At 41.1% G+C, this 26195-nt stretch overlaps 1 protein-coding gene across 3 annotated transcripts in view; it reads right to left on the reverse strand.

Moving 5' to 3' along the window:
- klhl5 (kelch-like family member 5) overlaps nt 1-26195 on the reverse strand; it is a 48080-nt gene that overhangs the window by 2856 nt on the left and 19029 nt on the right. For 2 of the 3 annotated variants that reach the window (XM_034120467.1, XM_034120466.1), the window contains exons 2-12: nt 17094-17282; nt 11580-11716; nt 10621-10817; nt 9080-9292; nt 5675-5861; nt 4929-5153; nt 3700-3775; nt 3258-3344; nt 2109-2183; nt 1373-1510; nt 82-253 (exon numbers count right to left, since the gene is read on the reverse strand). In XM_034120467.1, coding sequence (XP_033976358.1) covers nt 82-253; nt 1373-1510; nt 2109-2183; nt 3258-3344; nt 3700-3775; nt 4929-5153; nt 5675-5861; nt 9080-9292; nt 10621-10817; nt 11580-11716; nt 17094-17282 — 1696 coding nt within the window. Of the gene's footprint in view, nt 1-81; nt 254-1372; nt 1511-2108; nt 2184-3257; nt 3345-3699; nt 3776-4928; nt 5154-5674; nt 5862-9079; nt 9293-10620; nt 10818-11579; nt 11717-17093; nt 17283-21712; nt 22411-26195 lie in introns of those variants that run through there. The other variant, XM_034120465.1, reaches the window with a different exon arrangement.

Below are 26195 nucleotides of genomic sequence, written 5' to 3' on the forward strand. Positions count from 1 at the left end.
AAATTGTACTGACTCTTTCCCTCCAAGCATATAAACTGCATTCATGTGCATGTTGCAGTTTTGTGTGTTTGTGAGTGTTACCTGTGTCCATTCGTTTGTCTGAGGGTCGTACGCTTCTACAGTATTGAGATACACCTGGCCGTCATAACCGCCCACAGCGTAGAGGCGGTCGCCAAGGAGACAAACACCAACCGCGTCTCTGCTGATGCTCATGGGGGCAACTGCCGTCCACACATCTGTCTGCGGGTCATACCTGTAAGCAGACCATGCATGTTCGATAGTTCAACATATTGGGAAACACACCAGTTAGATGACAATCCAATTTCATGTTTGAGTACATCAATTGCAATCCATACGATTTCTCTCCTGGGTCATTTGTCAACACAGTATTAACTGGTGGTTACAGCAAATACAGTTTAGTAACACAGGCCCCAGATTAATTTGAATAATGAAGTCACGCAGTAATTGGCTTTTTTTCCATCATTCTGTGAGCAAGTGTGATCTGATTTGATGCTGCACATGGCATGAGTCTTTGAAAGTACTTGGTAACCTCGCTGAGAAGTTGGAGGTCTGTCTGTCGCCTGCAGCTCTTCATCTCACAGCTTCTGACTCTAACATTACTCCCTGCTATATTTCAAACTGATCCGCTGTCAAAACATGCTGTTTAAGTGCATTTTTGATGAACGATAGCCATAAGGGTGAAGCTCAGATGTGCTGTGACTATAATAAAAGTCAACTCTTGTTTCACAGGTTAAATACTTTTAATTAGAATCTACAACAGTAGCAAATGTTTGGTTTGCTTTAGCAGTAATTTAGCTTTTCTGTTAGAATTGCACCAGACACCCAATTCAGAATACTGCAAATAGACTCAATCACTATTGTGATTCTGAATTGTTATCTCATTCAGTGATGAGGTTAACCTAACACACTTTAATAAAAAGAACATTTGCAAGTAATCTGTTTATCAGAAAATAGTTAGACCTAACTCATACCTTAAAATATAAACGGTCTTCTGTTTTTGTATGCACTCATCAAACGGCTAAAAAAAACAATGTGGTAATTAGTCAAATTCACTGTTTTTGGTCGTCATGTTTTTTTAATTTGTACAGAGCAGCTGTCCTGCTTTTGCACTTAATGCAATGCTAAGCTTAACATGTTCTTCTCAATATTCCACACACCAGTGGTATCGAGCTTCTCATATTAGTCTTTGCAAATAAGCCAGATAAGAGTTGGTTGCATTCACCTATTCTTTTATAACCGCTATGTCTAGAATTGAAAACGTGTAGTATGTACATTTTAACATCACACAGTAAATTGTGCACTGAGAATTTTACTTTTCAGATTCACACACATTCAGTCAATATAGACCCACCTCTCTACACAGTCACTGAGCCGAGATGCGAGGGATGAGGCCGGAGCATCGTGACCCCCGATGGCGTACAGGAAGCCGTGCCAAGTGGCCACGCCCACACCTCCACGCCTTTTAGCCATAGGAGCACAAGCACTCCACCTGTTGATGGAGGTTGTCACCATCAAGGAGAGAAAGAGAGAATAATCACGGTGAAAAACTCAATATATTGAGGAGGAAGATTTTTATTTTATTTTACATTTCAAGAATTAATCTCAAAATGTATATTTTTATCCTAACAGTTGATTCTTGTTTTTGTTTCAACTTTATTCTCAATATGCAAAAAAAACTGTAATATCTGACACTAAGTAACGTTCAGGCTTTATTCTCAAAAATGTAAAATTAAATACAAATATTCCTCTAAATTTGTTTCCTCTTTGGCCTTGCCTTAAAACTGTTCCAATAATTAACACCTTGAAAATGTGCAAACTCAAAATCTTCCAAAATGTGCTCTAAAATAAAGAACAACTCTATTTTCAGGGGACCAATAACAACCTTGTCTGAGCCCTTGTGAAGAACCTAATGAATGTACTGAACAGAAGTTGTTTGAATGCAGTTTATTCTAACATCCTGAGAGGGTTAGCTGTCTCCTTTGATCTGTGGGTAAATAACCTTAAAAACACAGAGGCGCTTTATTAGAAAGTACAGCAAACAGGAGACAGCAATTCATTCTGGCAAAATGAAGTCCTGTGTCTCTGACCTGTTGGTGTGGGGGTCGAAACATTCCACTGATCGCAGGCAGGATGAGCCGTCACGACCTCCGACTGCGTACAGCCTGAGGAGGCAAGACAGGAGACAGTGTTATCCCTCTGGACACACACACAGACACAGATAACACAAAACACCTGCCATACCAAACACCCTGCACATTTTAGGACTCTGGAAGTCCCTTTTCAATTTGGTGACATCTAAACAGATGGTGCAAGGGTGTATTTAAATGTGTGTTTCTTAGGTCAGTGGTGTGTGTGTGTGTGCGTGTGCGTGTGCGTGTGCGTGCGTGTGCTTGTGCGTGTGCGTGTGCGTGTGTGTGTGTGTGTGTGTGCACTCTATGTACACACATTCATTGATGGGGAGTTGGCAGAGCGAAGAAAGAAAGCATCAGAGCCAGTCAAGCAAGGAATGAGCTCCGTCAGGCAAAGAGCCCAGAGAAGTCACAACACATACATGCACTCACACACACTCCTGCCGGGCATGCTTAGCACAAATCAGTTATTTCTGTATTAATTAGCATCTTAAAAGCCTTTCTCCCCAGTTTTCTAAGAGGCACTGAATAATAAAACAGCGCTGCGATATTGCAAAAACTCTGGGGCAAGTGAGGAGATTTTTACGTATTAAATCCCACGATTATTAGGTGCATTGGTTCACTAGGGACTGTGGGTGTGTAATTGAGTATTGTCATTGTGTCAGCAAAGCACTGCAGATAACTTAATCTTTGTAACCCCAATTTTCCAAACAAGCAGAGTGTGTGAAGCTCTAGGTATGTTTTCCCATGAAGTCAAATTCTTCTTACTCCAGAGAACCAAAACTGTTTGGTTTCAGGCCATTGACAGACGTTCTCCTTTGGGCTCAAGCACTACATGTTGCTAATTACTTGACTATTTTTTTGGCATACATTGGCTATTTACTATAATGAGGTAGGTTGATGCAGTATATATATCTGTAGTAAGTAATTTTGTTGACATTTCTACTAAAAAAGTAAATGTATTAATTTGCATTGATTTATCCAAGTCCATACTGAATCCAAGAACAAATGGATGTCCTAAATAAAGATCTAAACGCATGTTACGCAATATCAATGTAACTTTGATATATGTAGAAATGTAAAGCAATAGTGAGTGAATTTCCTTACTTTCCATTGAGTACAGCTACTCCCACTGTGCTTCTGGGTGTAGCCATACTTGCAACAAAGCTCCACTGGCGAGCTTGGGGGTCCCACCTGGTAAAAGAGAGGTGAAAGGTTCTTAGTCCTGCACATAATAAAAACAAACATGGCTAGACTGACATTCTTTCAATGGTATCCTGCCTGCTGCACACACAAAGAAAGACAGGCAGCTGAATGGACATTTAAAGATTCATTCTAAAACTCCAATAGGAGTCATTTCAGCAACCTGTTTATTTCTTATTCAAAGAGCGTTTGTGAAGACCAGATTTCTTTTTTAATGGACAGTTAGCAGACCATGACGAGAATTTTGATCAATATAAAAAAAAAGTCAATTGGATTAGAATCTCAGATTAAACTTTTAAGCAGAAAATAACACAAAGTAAAACAGCTGTGTGAAGTATCCTCTTACCTTTCCACTGTGCTGAGGTAGCTCCAGCCATCATGTCCTCCTACTGCATACATGGGCCCCTCTAGGACGGCTACACCTGTGATTCACAACCACATGTGCATGATTTAATCAGGGCAACCTACCAAGACACTATCAGCTTGAACAAGCACATGAAACCACATGCGTTTAGGACGAGAGGGTGAGGTGTGTGGACATAAGCATGCAGAGTTAGCAGCATGTTGACACCTCCACACTCAAGGGATTTATCTCCCAGAACATCTGTGGTGCCAGATGTGTGCTAGAATCTCCCTTCACACACATGATCACATTTATAAAAAAGAATAAAGCACCACCATCGCACTCCTTCAACTTTTGTAATTGTAGACTTGGAAAGACAAGATTTACCAAACTCAAAATTCACATCACAAAAACTTGACCTTCCTCTTGAATATAGCTATTCTTTTGCTTCTCTATTTGACCTTTATAAGCTCTCTTTGGTTTGTTATGTAGGAACAATCCTCTGCCAACTTATGAAGCACTTAACATGTAATACCATCCAATACAACAATTCTCCAGAGTAGAGTACCAGAATGTGTATTTTATGTTAGTATTTCAAAAAATCTCCTGGGGGAGAATCCCCCCAGACCCCCCTGCAGGGGTTGGGTTTTCAGCAAGTCAACTCTTTCACCTGTGGGGAAATTGCAGGATTGACTCCAGGTCGCCCTTTTTATTTACAAGACAAATGTGCCTTTTTATTTCATACAGTTCAATTTGGATTGAGACAGGGAAATAATCTAAACCTCACGCGTGGCGTTTCACTGTCAATCGCTAGGGGCGATATAGCGTGTATGTAATTACATTGCAAATACTGACTTGAGCCCCACCACTGTATGGGTTAGCCCTACCATAGATTACCCAACAAAAATACTCTGGAGCCGCCACTGGTAAGGTGTGAAGTGCTGTTACATGCTAATTCTTTGTCCTTTCAATTTACATATACTGCATGAGGGAGGCAGAATATTAGTATTACAATACAGACCAGTACAACATCTACACCATGACCTTAATGCTAAATATATATAATTGGATTTACACCTCAATGACAGTGAAAAAACACAAAAACTGACCACAATCATTGAAGTAGACATCATCTCAGGACGTTTGTATTGGATTGCATTAGGTTGTGCAGGTGTATCTAATAAAGTGTCCACTGAGTGTATAATAGATTTCTATTGAAACAAGCTTCTCACCTAGGCCATGCCTGTGTGTGGACATGGGAGGCATGACGCTCCAGGCTTTGCTGTGCGGGTTGTAGCACTCCACAGTGTTGAGGGTCTTGAGTCCGTCTCGGCCCCCCACCACGTAGAGACGGCCGTCAAGGACCGCTACACCAAACTGCAGCCTCCGTCCACTCATGATGGCCACCTGCCTCCACGTGTCCTGACGCAGACAGTACTGCTCGATACTGGTAGCACCTGGACAAAACAATAAAGTAACATATAGAATATAAACAGCCGGCCTTGATGAGCATTATTGCGCACTAAGGCTGCAAAGGTCTATCTAATTTTAATGGGCGGTTTTTCCACCTATTATATTTGAGCATATATTGTCTTTTTACTGTCTACCTTTTTTTATTACATTGCCCTTGCTTACAATAGGATAAACTTTTTTTTTCGTTCACACAACATTTGTTTTTAATGACCTTCTACAAAAAAATCAACAGAATAAAAATACATAAAAACATCTTTCAAATCACCAAAAATACACTATAATACAACAATAAAAAAAACAAATATGTCCTTTATTCTGCACACCCATATCCCACACACACGTCCTACATTCAACAAAAAGAGCTTGGTCTGGTGCCGGAACCAAAAACCTGAACACTATGAATAAAGATGATATCATTATTAGGATTTTTATCATTTCCATTATAATATACTATGTAAATGAAATGTATGGAGGTGTGTGGTAACATCAAAGGGACTGTTTGTACCTTTTGTGGCGTCCATGCCCCCCACAGCGAACATGGCCCCCACAGTGGCTTTGCGGGGTCGGGTACGGGGGCTCTGCAGCAGGGGCTGCCGCTGAGGCAAGAGGTGATACTTCATCCCCTCCATCAGCAGCCGCTGGCACTCCATGCTGTCCCGCAGCAGAGGGTTGGACTCCAGGTCTGCCAAGAACTACACACACACATAAAAAAAAAGAATGAAGACACACAGGGACATGTGACAACTGCTATTAACAAACAGTCAAACAAATGCAGGGTATTTGTATACTGCATGTGCGGGTTACAATGTTATCCCTGATTGTGGGGGCCTGATGGTCGAAAGAAAGCTGTTCCCTCATTGATTGAGAGATTAGATCAGACCAGAAGCCATTAGTGCACAAACACACACTCGCTCGCGCACATACACACAAACGGACACTTGCGCACAGACTAATCATCTGACACACTAGAGAACTAATCTCTCCTCAGCATCTCATCAGCTCTCTAGTCCATACCCTCTAACCTCACCCCCCCCCCCCCACACACACACAAACACACAAATACACCCCCCCCCCCCAGGGGCGGCAGCATGAAGCACTTCAATCCACCAGTCTGTTCTTTAAAATACATCCACAGGAAATCACTGCCTGTGAGAGAGACAGGGTGTGAAGCAAGTTTTCCCTGCAGGCAAGAATCACATGATTTACATTTAGATAGGAGTGTGTTTGTGTGTGTGTGTGTTTGCGTATGTGTGTGTTGACAGATGGAAAGCAGTAGAGGTTCAAGATGAGCCGGATTTTTTATTAAACATCATTAGAAGTGTGTATACCCGAATGTGTTGGCTGAACAGAAGTGTCAGTGGCTATGTTCAGACATGGCTGCTGAGATTCAATCCGAGAGAAGTATAATAACAGACCTTTGATATTTTGTTGAAATGTATAATAAAAAATGTACTAACAAACAAACAAAATAACATAACACAATAATATCACAAAATACAACTTCACCAATAATCACATGTCATCTTAATAATTACACAGAATAACGTTTGTTGACCAGAATATAATCAATCTGTTTTTAAGATTTAGCTGAAGGAACCTGCACTATATCCTCTGGAAGGTTGTTTTACACACTCTTTTTTTCTGTGCTTTTACCACTGCAAAAAAATAAATAGTGCAAATAATTAAATTTGGTCACTGAATATAAAATCAATTTTCACAGCGAGACGTGGAGAGAGTAAAGCAAGCATGGTAAATGGTTAAGCAGCTTACACGGCAGGGTGAACCCTCGCTTCCATTGCACACAATCACTGAGGCACAAATTACGGTGAACCCTATTTCGACACTCATTTGTGTGTGCGTGTGTGTGTGTGTGTATAAGAAGGACAGAGATAGAAAAACGTGTTTGTCCTCTCCTGTGCTATTTCTCCATCACGCTGTGAAGGCCTGAATGTGGAGGGCGAGATAAGACTGAATCCTGCAGGCATGCCACCTTCTCCTCTCTTTACCTCTCAGTGTGAAGCGAGAAAGTATTCCTCTGCGTTGCAGCATGGGCTTTGACCACATATGACAAACAAACACACACACTCCCATACCCTAAGGGTGTGTATATTTTTGTTATGCTTTACTACTCTCTTATTTCCCTTACAATACTCAGGCTGCGGTCAAATAGTCAAAAAAGACTTCAACATATGTATTTTCCTAAACCCTTTTGGTGTTTGGGCTGTTTCTCAAATACTACAACCATTTTCTTCTATTTTTAAGAGCAACTGATTCACAGAGAAAGAGCTTGTAGTAGTCTCCTTGATGAAGACACCCAGAAACACTTACTGCCCTGTCAATATGTTCGGTGCACACTGTCCGATTTATGGCTGACATATGCTCCTCTGAGAAGATTAGACAGGTGTGTGTGTGTGTGTGTGTGTGTGTGTGTGTGTGTGTGTGTGTGTGTGTGTGTGTGTGTGTGTGTGTGTGTGTGTGTGTGTGTATTTGTCAGTGTGTTGCAGTGGTAGAGGAGAGAAGGGGTTAAAGGGTATTTATTTGGCACATTGAAATCCTCTTAATGAGAAATCACACAGCGGCCGAGATAGAGAGCTGACTAAATGGTTGATGAATATCGATCAACTGTCTGTGTGAGGTTTATACGTCGCTATATTTGTTTGATCATTAGGTTGCTGAATGTTAATTCATTTATCAATTTAGCATGGTAGTGCTGGTGGGGGATATACTGTTAAAGGCTGAATCCTCCCTCAGCTCTTTGTCTGTCTTGCTTTTGCTCTCTCTGCTCTGGTGCTACTTTACTGCTCTACCTCTCCACCGGCGCCATCCATCTTCTCGCCTGATTACATGTTACAGCTGCTTGTGATTTCAGCTGACCAGGGCAAAGTCGTATATCTGAGATGTTCATACTGTATACCCAACAAGTGCAAACCTGGAAGATGTATGGCCGCACACACAGAGGAGGGAAGGAGAGGAGGGCGCAGGGGCAGTTTTATCTCTATGGCTTCTTTATCTATAGTAGGAGAAATGAGTCATGAACGAGATCAAGAGAACAAATAATTGAGCTGCAGTTAAGAGAGGCATCACACTTAATTAAGGTCAACAACACATGCGTGTGTGTGTGTGTGTGTTTTTGTGTATGTGTGAGGGCAGTAACTGCGGTTCTGCCTCCCCTCTCCACATTACCAGAGGAGAAAGGAGAGATGAAAGAATGCATGCACACACTTAAATACACAAACAAAACAAACACCGGCTCATGTGACAGAGTTATGGTTGTGATCTACAGTTAGCATAATGATTATAGTCCCTCTAATTGCCAAATGAGGCTTGAGACAAAAAGACAAAATGGAGTCAGGAGTATAGAATACAAGTGGGAAGCAGAGAGCTATGGGAAAAGAGCAGCAGATTGGGGAAGACTACAACATTACTATTATTATTGGTAGTCTCACTAAGCGATACACCAATTGGTGCTGATACTAACCTTTGGAACAGATTGCTTATTGGCCATGACAGGACATAAATATTGCAGTCTTTTTCTCCAAAAATGCAGAACATCTCAGTGTTTCTGCTATAATTTGTAGTTATTGTTGACTTGGTTTTAAGTTCAACAGCATATCATGTCGCGTGGTTATTAAACCTGCAATACTCAGTTTGCTTCTTGGTGACAAGGGGAACTAGTTGACATTTACAAATGACACATCTTCATCCACCTTCAAGTTGATATGGCAAACTTATCAAAACAGCCAGCAGATTATATATAAAGATATTACATTTGATGGAGGTGTAGCAGTAATGGCGACCCCTTTCACATCGATTTGCGCTGTCGTTTGTCACATTGTTATTATAGAATTATTGGTTGTATCTGCTTAAAGTGGGTCAATTACAACATCAGAATATTCGACAAAGCTCTCACCTGTGGCTGCAGCAGCGGCAGTCGGATGTGTGCCAACAGAGAAGGAAGGTGGCGCTCTCGTGTGGTGGTGTCGTGACTAACCCATGTTAGCAAAGAGGTTACCACGGTTTCCTCGTCTGACACATTTACGTCCTCAGAGGTGAGCAGCCTCTCCATCTCGTCCAATGGGAGCAACAGGAACTCCTGGCCTCCTACCACCTCTAAAAAGTTTTCCTGGTGAACAGAGAGATGAAAAGGTGTAGAGAGAAGAGAAGTAAAGAGTCAGATTAGTTTTAAAATAGGAAGGATGAATTAATAATGAATTGCAGATGAAAAAAGGAGATGAGAGATGGAGAAAAAAAAGGAAGATATGAGTGGAGAAGGGATCAAAGGGCAAGAAGAGAGAGAGGCAAATAGGAAGGAAATGAGGGCTTGAGAAAGGTCAGAGGAAGAAGGGTGGAAAGCTGCAGAACAAAGGGCTTGGTTGAGCAAAGGATGTCATGATTCTTTAGAAATTGAGAGTCGAGCTGCAATTAAAAGTCATTTGAATTATGCACTCCTAATTTCCTAATTTAACCAATTTATTGTTTGGTTTAAAATGGTCAAAAACATAGATAAAGTAACTCGATAAACACAGAAGATAATCATCACAATGAAGAAGCTGAAACCAGAAGATGTCTTAAATTATTAATTGAAATAAAAAAATTAATTACATTTTCTGACAATCTGAAAATGTAACTGATCAAATAATCCACAAGTATTTGTTGTTCTTTATCAACGAGCAAATTAAGATGAGGCAGACACGATCACCGGGAGTACAAATATATCCCCAGTGTTTACCAACATTATGCTAAGTATTTTTGTCAGCCTCACATACAGTAAGGAAGGTGACGACAGTAGTTGTTATTGTACGGTATAGTTTCCTATTCTCATTTGTGTTTTTTTAATACATCTATTAAATCATTTTGAGGGAATCAGAACCTACGAGAATCAAAAAAGGGGGAAGAAAAACGGTCTAGCCTTCTCTGTATACTTTATGGCTCTTTCATAATGGCAGTAATAATCCTGTGAGCTGTGTATTAATGAGTGTGTGTGTGAGAGTGAATTATAGACGAAGGCAGACACCTAGATAAAGTCACCTCTCTAAATAATTACCACAAATGAAAGTTTAAAAATAATCCTCTTGGAGAAAAAGGGAAGAAAGAGAGTAACACTGACAGATGCAGACACGCAGAGGCAGGCAGGGTGAAGGAGAGGCTTGTTAAGACAGGAGAGAACAAGGATAGAAAAAGAATAATCAAGTAAATGGAGGAGCTATTTCACAGTCACCATAGCAACCCTGTGCTAAAGAAAAATGGCCATTGTGGCGATAATGGTATGTGGTGCGTTGTGAATGAGAAACCCATTTTCAATGTCACACAAAGACTGGAAAATGACCAAAGTCTGATGGAGGAAAACTGTGTCATCATGGACAGAACCACATTTTCCAAAACACGCTTTTTATTCATTTTTTTTAAGGTGGCTCTACAATCGCCGGGGATGTAGCCTGGCCGTAAACCCACCATGGTGTAGGAGTGAGCGGCCCTCTGAAGGTCGTTGCAGCCCTGAGCGTCGGCGTAGGAGCGGATACCCAGACAGTTGGAGGGATGGAGCTGCTTCACGAGGAACGAACAGCAGGCCTGAACCACAGAGGACAGCTGCAGCAGGCAGGAGGCTGACAGCAGGGACTCAATGGTGTCCTCCCTCAACTCCAGACGGCCTGAAAACAGAGCGAGGACATGTAAGACAGTTGTAAAACAACAAAAAGACTGCGTATTTATAGTGTCTAATATTTGTTATTTAAAAGGTTTTGAGATCAAGTCAACTCAAGCAACTGGATATTAAAGTCCTTAATTTTACATAGCACTAGGACCAAAGTCCATTTATTTATCATTGAAAACATGATGGTGGCCAAAGATGACCATGGATAGCCTATAAGATTTTATTTTTACTTGAATTGGCCATTAGTGTTCAATGAATGGCCAATTATTCCTTTCTAAAATGAGAAATGTGTTTTACTGCCCCCTGTATTCTGTATAAGTGTGTTACTTTCAGTTGATAAAAACTATCCAGGGTTCTCCCCCATGTCACATCTTATGTTGGAGAGAACATTAGCTGGAGTGGTTTTGTATAGTCTGTTACCGATGGGATTATCCTGACCCAAGTTGTGGCTAACAAATGCATGGCACATGGGATGCTACAGTACATGGTGCTCCATTCGATGTCTGTATTACTCAGTTTCTTTTACCAAATCAAAGTTATTGTAAGGTTGATGTGAACAATATGTTGGTTGGTCTCCAGTTTCAACCCTGTCAGAGGCACTCAAGATGCTTATTTTGAAAATAGATCAAAAATAAATTATTTAATTTTCTAAAAAGATTCCAAAATAATATCCTTAATCTTAATGGTATGTGCTGTTTGCCTGAAAGTACTACTCTAATGATATTTTTCACAAAAAAAGGCGATCACTAAGCCTGTATACCTGTGTATGCATACTGCACCAGGGCCCACAATGCATCAGGGTCCACTCCTTCCATCTTCACCTCGTCCTGCTTGGCCTCCCTCACATCACTGGTGAACATGGCGGCAAAGTAGTCGGACACGGATGAGAGGACCAGCCTGTGAGTGGAGAGAGTCAGGCATCAGTCAGAGAGACGGACAGCTGTGATGGAGGAACAGACGACTCTGACCTCACTGACAGGAAGAGGGTGGACTGACAGGGGAAGACTCAGAACAGAGAGGCATGGAAACGACACAGCTTGACACATCAGATTATCGTTCTGTCAACATATCACAGTAGTAGTTTAGTTAACACATGGAAGTCACATTAAAGGCATCAGCATCATTCAAATTCAGTTCTTTCCAGATGATTAAACAGAGATAGCTGGCTGTTTAGGAGGTGATCAAAGATGTTTTCTGTTTCATTATCTGACTGCTATTTTCTTTAACTGCATAGGTCTGAATTATAAAGTAAAAAAACATTAAGGATGTTAAAGGAAGTTAAATGTTTGTTTGTTAGTTAAGTTTAGTTTAATGATGCCTGTTATCATTACTGCTTTCTATCTCTCAAAAAAAGTCATTGAAAAAACAGGTAATTGAAATAACAGTAAGTTAATTAACTGTTATTGTTGCTGCAATAGATGGGATAACATCTTTACATTGGTGCTCCACACAGGATTAAAAATCAATCTGCATTTAACAATAAATCACTTGATTCTTCTAAAGAAATGAATTCCCTCCAATTGGCACTATCATTGTAATCTCCTCTCTCGGAGGAAATGTGATTTGAGGTAGAAGAAGAAAACTGTGCTAACAACAGCCTGGCACCGGCCTCGGGCATCTCCAGATGTTTGTACACAGTGAGCATATTGAGGATAAAGAGCTCAGATGTTTAAATGCTTGATGTGTTCCCCCAACAGCAGTTTGTTTTTGGTATCTAATACACATGTTCATAACTTGTGACATATGGGACAGTGGCCTAACTTAATCTGTTTAGGATTATGTATCTTTGAAAATGGTGCCACATTAGACCATCTCTAAAACTAAACAGATGTTTGACAAAGATACACAGTAACAGAAGAGCCTGTTTCTTCCCCTAATGTCATGTTAAAACTCTACACTCGTTTTAAAACAGAATTCAAAATGTCCTTTAACAAATCAATATAGGCTAAAATAAGACACTACCCTAGTCAGATCAAGTCCCTGTATGCGTCTATGCTATATAAAAGACATGCCAATCCCTGCAGCCACAGAGGAGATTATCAATTTGCATGTGTCAATCACAGCAGCTGAGCTCATGGATGAGAGAGAGAAAGAGAGAGGAATATGGGTAATGTTAGGTCAATGTAGAATTAAGAGGGGAGAGAAAGAGGAGAAGATAAGTAGTATACAGGAGAGCAAGTCAGAGAGAGGACAGAGAGGAATTATAATGTCATTTGGGAAAGACAGTCCATTAATTCCCCACCACAACAACAATCCATTACCCCTTGGCAATATTGTGATGTTTAATACACACACCTAAATATCAAGGTAATAAACGGCTACGAATACATGTATGGGGTGTTGACTGTGTAATACATGCTAAATGGCAGTGACACAAAGTAAACCTCCAGATCACTCCAGGGTAAAGTATTATTAATGTCCTAATCTAAATATGGGTGATAAGTTAGAAAGCTCACATTAAAGTTGCGATTGACAGATATGTAACCATGTGTTCACATTTAACGTGTGTATGTTTTGTGGAAATGTGCATAAAATCTCATTACTGAGCGTGACACTGGGACCCTGACAGATAGCCTGAAGCAGAAAAGAGTGGCGTGTGTTTGTTTACAGGAATAATGTAAAAAAAACAGTAACACTATCGTCAGGAGAAATCTGCTCTGCCAGTATTCCAGTCAGGTATCTGCTTCTCTCTCTTTCTCTGACATACAAACAAACACACACACACACACATAGTATTTTGACTGCTTAATATTTCATGTGGGTCTAAGTCTGACTTGCAGTGTGCGACACAGGCTATATACAGTACCGGGTTATTTAAACGCAAATGCACCTTGCAGAGGATAGAGACATGACAGGCAGTGTGTCACTCAGTAATGGAAAGGCACAGAGAAGACAAAACGCCAGAGGGAAGAGAGCAGGAAACAGACGAGTTGGACTCAGGAAAGGAAGGATGCTGGAAACTGATCTGTGTCTGTTTGTGTTTGGATGTGCTGCTTGGTGCAGACTGGTTGGAAAAACAGAGAGGGGAAACAATAGGAGTACTGGTAGGAGAGATTTACTCAACTATTATGATTTTATACACTTTTTAGGCACACACATGGAAGTGATCTGGAGATGGCAGCATGGTTGTCAGTCTGTCACCACTTCTGTCCAGATTGAAATGTTTCATTGACATTTGGCACAGATATTTTTGTTCCCCAGAGGATGTTTCCTAAAGACTTTTGTCCTTATGCCACCAGCAGGTTAAAGTTATCCAATATCCAAGTGAAATGTCTAAAAGATTATCGGCTGGATCACCATGCACCCCTCAGAATGAATTGTAATCAATTGGACCAGAGTTTGAGTTCGTCCAACACTATATTGAGGTTTCTATAATTTTTCAACGTTAAAGATTTTATGAAGGAGGTTTTCCTTGTCCAATTCTTAGTCTAGGGATACAGGGTGTTGTATGCTGTAGAGGTTTAAGGCCCTTGCTAAAATGCTCAATTTAGTTGGTGAACATGGTTAACATTATGTCGGCCAAACATCTAAATGCTATCGCTAATGTTTTTTTTACATATTTTTATTTTTGAGTTAAAAACTGACAAAACATTTATATTTTATATAAATAAAAAGGTTAACAAGTTTTATTTATCCATTTATTCATTCAGTCACTCATTTACTTGTGCTCTTATTAGTGACTTGGCCCTGTTCTCTCGTCAAATATATTTAATTTGACTGCCAACCCTGCATTTACCTACATATGACAAATAAAGTAAAGCTGAATGTGAAGAAGACGCCTTCATCACAGTTGGCATAGGGGCATGGTAAAAGGCACACTGAGGGAAACACATTAATAACTTAGCTGGACATTGATAAAATAAAACCAAAAGTCATTATTTGTTCAAGACAGATTTATTTGAAGTCATATACAACTATGCTGTGCCAAAGTAACCTGCTTACCCTCTCGTTCAAGGTTGTGAAGGCCAAACAGAGCAACAGAAAACTGCAGCCTTAAGTAGAGGCTCAATCAGTGGAAACACCTGTGCTCAATTGGAGCATACCATGTAGTGCATGGGCACGGGTGACAATTTTCACGTGTAAAAATGTTATTGTTTAAGGCTTCTGTGGTCAGAAATATAGAATATGTTGACCTATTTGATTTATTGTGTTTAAATCATTTGCCTTACATTTTGAATATGTTTGTAGATAAGAATAACAGTAATTAAGGGTATAAATAGTTGATTGTCCTATGGGGAGGGGCTTAACATATATAAACCTCTGGCCACAAGTGTTTTGAGGTTCGTCTGACTGTGGCTGTAGAGCAGAGAGGTACCAGTTATATGTCCTCGACCTGTACGTATATTGAGGTTTTGTTTTCTTTCTGTAGATCCTTGTTACTTTGTGTTTTTTCAGCATTTTGGCTGTTAATAAAAGCACCTAAGGATACATTGTTTGTGACTCCAGCCATCTTATTTAATTCCTAGTTTTTTCATCGACCCTTTTTGTAACACTGAACCACAGTATGCACAAAGTGGGCCCCAAATGCGTAGCTATTGATCTACAACAACAGTACACACGTTTCTGAACTTTTTAACTGAAATCAGTTGAGGTAGCACAACAGAGGTGTCCACTTGAGGCTACAAAAATAGCTTTGCAAGATAGTGTGTTAGTATAGGGCACTGCCCTAGAGACAAACAGTATAATGTAGCTCTACATTTCAAAGAACATATAAAGCACGAGTCTTGCTCAAAGTGCATTGCTTGCAACAAACTCCACAAGAGATCTGCAGCTGTACACAGCACAAGTGGCCTATTCAGCATGTAGGTGCTTTTGTTTGTGTGTACATGTAAGACAGAGGAAGAGGGAGAGATAGAGGGTGTCTTTTTTGTTCCCATAGAAACATTTTATCCTACACATACAATAAATCAATTGCAAACAAAACACCCACTTTAAAACATCTTACTCCCACCCCATATTCTCTTACACAAACACAACTTCAGATGCAAACACACTCTTTCACATACACCATTAGGATTCCCATACTGCAGGGTCTTTTGTTTGCCACCATCTGTGCCTGGAGGACTAAATCAAACGAGGCAGAGGAGGAAGGCAGTGAGAGAAAAGAAGTCTTTCTGCTGGTGGAGGACCGCTCTTCTGTCTCATCTCTGAGCAGATGGACCCTGCTGCTGCTCCTGTGGCCACATGCCCAGAGAGCAACAGCATAGTGGTGACTATGAGGCGGGTGACAAGCATGTGTGTGTTTGTGTGTGTGTGTTTGATGCATGATTCATGGGCTCAGTTGACTATGTGGTACAGAGAGACTATGAAAATAAAAGGGACTTTTATGAGATGAGCGTGACTGTGTTGCTACTGTGTGTGCGTGTGGTTTATTATCAAACAGTATCCTGTGTGTGCAGCATGTGTCATCATGTGTGTGTACAGGCACATGTTCATAAGTGCTGATGAAGATCAATTGCAGTGCTTCTGCATGTGTGTACATTGCAAAAAGCTAAATGTACATGTTAGTTTTAGGGCAGCAACTATCAATTATTTTCATTCCATTTTTGTTTCTCTATTCATCGTCATCGAATTATAATCAGGAAGCTAAAACCAACACGTTTATGGCATTTCAATTGAAAAGTGACAATTGTATTATCTAAATAGATTATGTATGCTTTACAAAGTCTCCAGCAAGTTTTGGGCCCAAAAGTGGCTTACATAAACTTATGATGATGATGATTAGAGCTTTCATTTAATCGTTCATTCTGCAAATATTACAGGAGGTATTATTTCTTAATATTTACACTGGTGAAGTTTTTTTAAAATCATTTTTAGTTGAATATCTTTTTTATATCTACAAAGGATCTATTAAACCAAAACATTTCTAATCGACAATGAAATAACCATTAGTTGCAGCCCACACATTTTTACATTTGTCTCAGGGGGGCATTATAGTTTATACAGAATACAACACCCTCTGTCGTTGGACCCTCCATCAGACAATGAAAGACTCCCAGAGAAACCCCACAGTTAATGGGGAAAAAACTGAAGAAAACTCCCTCTTGCAGGACGGACAGACGTACAATAGATTTTATGTGTAAATTAAAAAGATAATAAATGTACAACATAGGTAGTCCAAATGCTAGAAAAGACAATGTGTCTATATATAAGAAGCAGATGAAAATGGATCCAGGTGGATGTCACCAATCCTCCGGGTGCCATCAAAGAAGTAGTAAGGTGACGTCTTTTATATGCATGTTTGTGTAACATCTTCATTTTTATTTGCTCTTACCTGTGTGCAGGTATCCGTCTTTCTCCAGCCACCAGTGTGACATCACACAGCTGCCGGGACCCCAGGTAGCCCTCCATTTTGCGGAAGGTGACATCGGCGTGGGACAGAGCCGTGAACATACAATCCTCTGGACATGCACATGGCTCCATCGACACGCATGAGGACAGTGTGGCGCTGCTGTTGGACGTCCTGTCAAAGACGGACATTTACACAAACACACGGACAAACAGAAAGAGACATAAGCTTTGAGTGCATGTGTTCCTGGTGCTACTTTTTAATTTATTCATGACAAAGAGACAGATGCGTGGAGCTACACCAGCTGCTGGGGGTCATCCATGTGCCATTGTTTTCCTTGTGCCACATCCTCCTACATATTTGCTCTCTTCCTCTTTTCTCAACAGGGTAACAGTTTGTCGCCAGAAGCAGACGAAAAAACTCTATAATGGTCTAATTACCAGGAGTTAATGGCCAGATAAATTTAGCTCACTTAAAAGAAAAGCTGCCAATTAAATTGCTTTGGGAGCAGAGCCCATAGATGTGCAGTAATTGACTCTGCTCCCTAATAACAAACAGTTTCCTTGTATCGTTACAATCAGCAAGACATGAAGAAGTGTTTTGGGCCAGGATGGCTTCAACATTCGTTATTCACTGGTGGAAGTGTTGCAGCCCGGAGCTGTCTATATCTTATTCTGCCTGTGCCAGCTAATAGGGTTTGAGTGTGTGAAATGGTGTGTGCATGTGTCTTCATCAAAGTACAGAACCGAAGTATAGCTACCGTGTGAATTACAAGACATCATGGCTCCCAAACCAGCATTTAATTTATGAGAGCCTGGGCTGTATTTCCATTTTTAATTTCGCAGCAGAAGTGGCAGGACTGGCCCTACAGCACAAAGAGATAGGAAATGAGCCGATACTCCACGGATTGTATCATTTCATCTCTACAGTTAAAGTAAATTCACACGCTTTTAGGGAAGTGGAAGTATGTGTGTGAGTGGTTGCGATGTTGCAAATCAAACTGTCCAAAATTACAATTTTACACAGGCATATTCTCGCAGAAATAAACAGAGAGAAAGGAGAACCTCGATTCTGGGAAGGCAGTGGAACATGTGGCTGTGTGCACCATAAATACAACATAATCTATTAAAATACAGGATTATAAAACTGAAATAAAGTGCCTCTATTGTGTCCTCTTTCTGTTTTTTTACATTAAACATAAAACTCAAGTTGGAGGTTTCAATTAAAAACAAAATAAAATATAATGCAGTTATGCGACTCATCCTTTGAGTCAACACACATGTATGCAGATATGATTTACTCTTCCCTTCATGTATATCTTTTTGTTTGCAGAAGTAGCCTTATTAAATGTCCAAATGGCACCTTTGAACCTCAATGAAATATTAATTCATTCTAACTAATATACAAAGATTTTTAAAACTCAAATGCATTTCAGCAAGATTTCAGATAATGTTTAAAAGAAAACAAGTCATAATCTTTAATTAGTAAAGTCCTAATTGAATGAGAATAAGTCAAGCATTTTAGTATCATTATATTTTATTTCACAGTTGGCAACAATACTTTTAAGTTCAGTTTTAATGCAAGAAAATGTCAGATGAACCTTCTGTACACTACCTGCCAGGCACCAAAAGTAAAAAAGACAAAAGTTAGTGACTAGCTGGTAAACAATGTGGAGCATTAAGCATTTCTCAATAGTCAACCCTATAAATTGTTACAAACCGGATATCAAAGTATTTAGTCCAAACAGTTGAAAAAATACATATATTAATAATTTTGAGCTCTTAAAAATGAAATTAGCTGAATTCAAAAATGTTCTCACTTATAAGAAAGGTTCTTAGTAAACACTGGTGTACGTGGCATTCAATGTGTGTATTCATGCACACAATTAGATGTGTGTGTGCGCTGGTTGCTGATGTGCTATAGCAGGAGTGATCTTCCTGTGTCCTCTGCTCCTCTCTATCCGTCTCCCGTCCTCACTTTTATATCTTCAGATAATCTCATCCATCACTCACTTCATTCCACCTCATCCCATCATCCATCTTTACCTCAGTCTTCTCTCCCCTATCCTAATCTAACCCTCCAAGGAGGCTTTTTGGCTAGCTTTCCTGTCCTATTGAGGGTGTGTGTGTGTGTTTGAGTGTGTGTGTGTATTTGATTGTCTGGGCCGAACGGAACGCGTGTATGTAACAAACGAACGTGGCTAAATACTGCCAGAGGAGATGGCTTTGAAGTGGGGGAACGCTGCCTTCCAGTCCCCTTAATTGAGCCTGGCAGGCACTCAACATTGACAGAGAGAGAGAGAGAGAATATGTCTAGGGTCTGGGGCAACACCATGCAGCCCGATATTTTCACACACACACACACACACACACACAACACACACAACACACACACACACACACACACACACACACACACACACACACACACACACACACACACACACACACACACACACACACACACACACACACCCACACACACACACACACACACACACACCACACACACACACACACACACACACCACACACACACACACACACCACACACACACACACACACACACACACACACACACACACACACACACACACACACCACACACACACACACACACACACACACACACCTAATGCAGATGTGACTTGGTACGACATGATACAATCATGGTGCCTGGTCACATGTAACCCGCTCCGTGACACACATACAAACTCTTTTGTTTCCCAACACATTAAAAAAAGGGATAAAAAGAGAGGGAAAATGAATGGACAAGGGTGGGCAGAGATGAACACGGGACAGAGGGGGAGAGAGAGTGAGTAAGGGAGGCACACCAGGATTAAAGGGGGAGGGGGGAGCTGGGTGGGGTGAAAAGTAAAAAAGGGGAGGAGGAGATCAGTGGAGTCGAGCCGAGCCTTCAGCCACTCTGGGATTCAGTGTGTGTCCCTCTCCATGATCCCACTTGGGATGCTGCCACTCGTTGTTGGAATATCATGCTGTACACAGGAGCTCTCAGAGGGATGGGATGAATTCATACAGAAATCACCCAAACATGTTATGCACAGAACTGCCCATGTTAGCTATAGAAATTAGAAATAGCTGTGTTGGTATGGCAACCACCATGCAGGGAGGGACATGGCTACTTCCATGCACATGCACAATACATAACCAAATTATATTCAAGTTTACATCATCATTTGTCTTTGCTTATGTAAATGAGGCTGGGGTGTAAATGTGCATTACTATTAAGCAGATGTTACACATGTTCCGCACTGAAGATGAGGCATCAAGCCTTGCATAAAAAGAGACATTTTTTAAAACACATTTTTCTTTCCATTTGTTTCTGTCTCACAATCATACACATGCCGTGAAATCGTGAGCACTTCAAACATTCATTGATTTAAAACAATACATCAGGTTTTGCTCCCAAAGAAAGCTGTTCTAAAGTGTGAGAGTGTGTGCATGTCCTACTGTATGAATCATTTATATTTTCTGATGTGTGTCTTGGGAACACAGTGTATAATAAGAGGCTTTCAGATGCATCATTATGTATCACACACACACACACACACACACACACACACACACACACACACACACACACACACACACACACACACACACACACACACACACACACACACACACACACACACACACACACACACACACACACACACACACACACACACACACACACACACACACACACACACACACACACACACACAATTTCCCTTTTCTCTATCACATTTACAGCTTCATCATAAAAAAAAACATAAATCTTCGACAGGAGTTATGATGCCCTAATTGGCTTGATTTGCTGTCTCTATGGCAACTAATAATTTAATGCCCTTTTTACAACACAACAGCTGGATGGCCACACCAATGCATAACACACCATCACGCGTGTGCAGAGAAACATGCAAAGCACTGAGGATTTGTGAAGGCTTTAAGCTTAAGAGAATCAGTCACTGAAGACAAAACAATATAAATGTCAAGTGTACTATCTAGCTACATGAGGAGCCCTGGAGTCATATTGTTAATTTGACTCTGAAAATCCCATATTTACAAGAGTGTGCGTTTGTGTTTGTGTTTTCTAAGAGCTTTTTCTTGGAGCCTCATTAGGAGGTTGAGGGGAGAAATCAGTGGACCACATGCTGTCCCAAAGGTAGGATACTCAGCCATCATTTTTCTCTCTCTGTCTGTCTGTACTGTGGCCCTCGACTGCTGCATTATACTCTGTGACCAGCTTCTTTCTCAGTTAATCCACCATTTACTTTTTTCTATTTATGGAGGAACATAACCACAAAGTGCACCTTCCAGCAATGATGATAATGAATGCAGTAAAGCGACAAATTAATGTCAGTTATCTACAACTTCTGAAGATAAAGCAGAATGATTAATTAAATTATAAAACACCCATTTGCTTTCCTGTAAAAGCTTAGTCAACCAGAGGAGATGTTCTTGCCCTAACTTTAGGGAGTTGGGTTTTGAGATTGAGAACAACATTGACTTTTTTTCTGCCCTACAACTTTAGTTTTAGCTACAATGTCCCGAGACAGATATTTAACACAGATTAACCAATCCAAGCCCCCTCCTACCTGCAGGAGCTGGAGTCGGTTTCCAGGTGGTTATTGTTCTCCTCCGTGCCCGAAGCTGCCAGTGCTGCTGCCTCCTCCTCCACGCTGACAGGAACGGGTGGCTCGGGTACCAGCGGCAGCACCGGAGCCTCTCCGGGAGGCTCCATGCTCGTACCCGGACGGGAGCGACGATGAGGCGGCGGAGAGACCCACGGCAGCGCGGAAGCGGGGCTCCTGCACTCTGGCTGGCTGAAGGACCGGGGACAGGAGCTCCCCGTGGCTCCTGCTGCCGCTCCACCCGGACCGCCCCGACTCCCGGGCGGATCACCAAACTTTCTGTTGGCACCGTGACACAGGTTAGACCCGGCGCTGCCGCTGGCCACCAGCCCGCTGTGACTCACGGAGCTAGGGTTCGCGCTGGCTGAATTGGATGTGCTAGAGCCGCTTACTGAAGGTCCATCTCCGGAGGTGCCACCCGCCCTCCTCCCCGCGAAGTAGTCTCCCAGCGGCGGGGACTGAGGCGGAGGGACCGAGGGGTGACCGAACCACCTCCATCGGATCCTGAGGATTTGTTTCACATCGAACTCCTTCCGCGAGGAAGAGCCCGAGCCGCTACTCGACATTCCAGGGCTCGACACGAGGAAATGGCGGGGGAGAGCCCGTGCTGCTCTGCCGTTAAAGCTCCTGTATATACGAGCGTGGCTCCTAGCAACCGCGCGTCCGTTAACCGCGACTGGACGAAGTAAGTGGAATGAAGCCGAGTGTATATATTTATGAGAGAGAGACACAGGGAGAGAGAGAGGGACGGAGAGAGAGAGGAGAGAGGAGAGAGCGAGAAGTCTGAGTTTTAACCTTAGTGCCAAAGCATTTTCATGCAGAAACCAAACCTCAAACATTTGCCACAAGGGCAAAATAATGTCACATTTCTGCCAGTTTATGCCACAGGAATTTTGTAGCAGAGCGAAATGGTAATTACTTTTTATCATCATCATCAACATCATCATCAAAAAGGCCAGACAATCGATCAAATAACTCAAGAGTCGGTGGAACCCACCAGTCAATCTGTATTGGCAACATGTTTCTCATAACAAGGGGTATGATATTTATCTTTTCTGTGTGAGTCTGAATGTGCGTTTTTTGTATTGCCTGAATCAGAGGAATCGACAAAATCCCCACTTGCAGCCCGGCATTACTCAGATATGGACATTAATTTGTTTACAAAGTCAAGTTGGAGTTAAATCTCAGAAGTAGATCCCCGTTAGCCATTCCATTTTAGGATACGATTTGGTTTTAGGTCAATGTTGGTGATGAAATAAGGAATATCTCAGTCTTTGTTTAAATGTAGGATACAGACTTCAGTGAATTAAAATTGCCATGTCCTATGAATGTGTTCATCGCATAATAAGTGAACATGGTGGTTCCTGAGGCTGCTCAGCAATAATAAGGCGGTGAACACATCCTCTTCATCATCTTCTTTTCCACCCTGTCTGGCTGTTTTCAGTCACTCACCGAAAACATTTCTCTCTGTTTGTCTCTGATACTTGCACACACACACACTTTGTTTAGTAATCTGACGACATGACAATTGGCTGTTTTTGTGTTCTGATGTGCTGATTTTTATTTTCAGCATTGAAAACAGGAAATTGAAAACAGTGGGGGACCTGAGTATCCTTGAAAATGAAATTGTTCTCCCCACATGCGCACAAAAAACATAAATACACACCTCCTTATTCCCCATTTCTCCACAACCCATTAGCTCTTCTCTACCCATTCCATAATTTCCTCCCGTGTACCTTCCCTTCTCCTCCCTCCATCTGCAATGCAGCAGCTATTCATAGACAGTAATGATCAGTGGGAGCAGGTCCTGTGGGAGCCATCCACATCCAGAAGCCCGGAGCACCCAGCAGACCAGCCAGCCAGAGCCTTCCTCACCTTCCCAATAACCCTGTGACGACCACAGCATGTGCCCGAGCCACAGAGCCGGAACACAGTGCTTCCTGGACGAAGTCCCACCAACAGGAGGGGAGGGATGCTTTAGGAGACCCACTCTAGCAAAAATCAATGAGTCAAACAGCCGAGGTCAGTTTGTGAATTATACAGACGGAAGATGTGTTGCTCATAAATTGGCCCCGTAGACCAAGCTAGGCCTGACTCATTTTACCCATTAATTAAAGACTGAACGGAACCGATGAATACAGCAGATTAAACTCTTACTGCTTATTTATGCCAGATTTCGCATGGGCTTTTCTTCAGGATGTACGGACAACTATATGCAGGACCACCCTGTTGCTCTATCTGATCAATTCTACAACTCAATACACACACACGTGTGTCCATCATTGGGGACTCCTGAGTCCTGCATAACTAAACTTATCTGATAAACTGAGCTATGTAAGTTTAACATACCAAACTAACAAAACTGCTTCATAGCTTATGTGCTCACACCTAATGAGAGTTATGCTACAATAGCACAGACAAAGAAGAAACAGGTACAGATGATAATAAAACTAACAAAATCATCCGAATAAACCATACAGTTAAATCATCACCTATCTGTAAACATTATAACTCTAATGCAGGGAGGAGTCAATATTTTAATTTTCTATTTATACATTTTCTATTTATAAAAGGTGTCTGTGTATTTAACCTTGATGTGCTATAAAGGCTTCCTCTTTTACACACGCAGTAAACCCCATCTTCTTCATTTCGTTAGTAATCATTATTCCCAATCTGCAAGTATGAAGCAGCAGACACGGTTAAGCATCACAAATTCTAAGAAGGCCTTTTTTTTTAGGGCAAACAAAAAGAAGGAACTATACAGTCTGAGAAAATACTAGAACTAAAACGTACAGAGTAGTAATTAAAAACCAAATAAGACAAAACCCTTAGAATAACCTGTTAAGCCCCAAACACAACATCTTGCAAGAAACAGCGGGGCTTCTTAACATTTAACAAACTATGTGTCATATCCACTTAACGGGAAGAAACTCAGCTAACTGACGATATGAACCATTTTTAGCTAAACGAAACACAAGTCTAACGCCAAAACTCTGAATTAGCCCTGAGCGGAAAAATGCTAACGCACTTAGCACAGAACTCACGGTAGAAATCCACAGATTCTAGAAGTATTACCATCATCACTGTGCGATCAAACCTTGCGGCAGGGGAAGCAAACCCAGACATCACACAACGTATAGCTTTACTGAGCCAAACGGCAAATACTCTTACCTTTGTTTTTGTTCTGATCAAAAGTTGTGTTCAATGGCATTAAAACGATAAAAACGCTGCTGAAGGTTAATCCAATGTGTCTGTGTCACTTTGAAATGATTACTGATAATAATCCATCATCAATAAACCTAGTTTTCAGTTTTCAGAGCGTAACAAAGCTTTCGGTTTGGGCAAACTGCGTGTGCATCACTCTCACTCCTCAATGTTTAACGTGTATGTGGATTTAGGATCCCCCCCTCGATTCTATTGGCTCTAACGGTTGAAAAGAGGTGTCAATCATCAAAATCGACCAATGGGTTCCAGAGAAACGGCAAATCCACCCAAATGACCCCAGAGGTGTTATTTTTTTGCTAAACCTCTCTAAAAAGGTCAAATGTCACTTGTTTTGCATCAATCTTGATACAGGATACTTATTATATGTTATAGTTTGGATTCCTAAAGCTTTTAGTCTCCGATCCCATCATTCAAGGGTCGTTTTCACTATAAGTAATGTTTTTCTTTTGGACGGACACTATCATTTACATTTCTTTACTATGTTCAATCTGAATTTACTTTAAAATAAAAAAATTCTATATTGATTCTGACTTTTCTACATCCAACTCACAGGTTTATCATTGCTTTGAGAAAAAAGATTACTAATTTACCCCTTTTAGAAGGGAAGATATAGTCATTTCTTCTGGGAATGTCATTTTCGAGCCTGAGACCTTAAAAACAGGCTTGGGGCTTAACAGGATAAATGCATGCTTTAAAACAATTTACATTACATTTTGCCTTGGAAAATAACGTTCTGAAGAAAATGAATGCTAAAGAAAACCAATCTCTCCTCTAGCACTATAATGGGCTAAAGTCCCTCTATACATACACAAGAAAAGAGAAATTACACTCCAACACAAGGAGTAGTGTGTGCTACTGGAAAGCAGATCAATTAAAGGCAGTCACACCAAGTTTAACAACCAAGGGCCATAGTGGTGTTGATCTGACTTCCTGTCTATTTACCTTATTCTTTGTCTGATCTAGGGCGATTCCACAATGCTATATTTTGTGTTAGCATTTCCATTTAGAGCGTAAGTCAGGGGTGTCAAACTCAAGGCCCGGGGGCCAAATCCGGCCCGTGACTTCATTTTCTGTGGCCCCACAAGAGCTTGCAAAGAATATAATATGTTTATTATACGGTTACATGATGATTTACAGAAGCACGTTGCCCATAAACTACATGTCCCGTAATGCATCTCAAATTAGACTTTTTTTCTCAGAATTGGACTTTTTTTCTTCTAAA

The sequence above is a fragment of the Trematomus bernacchii genome, unplaced genomic scaffold (assembly GCF_902827165.1).
Source record: "Trematomus bernacchii unplaced genomic scaffold, fTreBer1.1, whole genome shotgun sequence".
Lineage (NCBI taxonomy): Eukaryota > Metazoa > Chordata > Actinopteri > Perciformes > Nototheniidae > Trematomus > Trematomus bernacchii.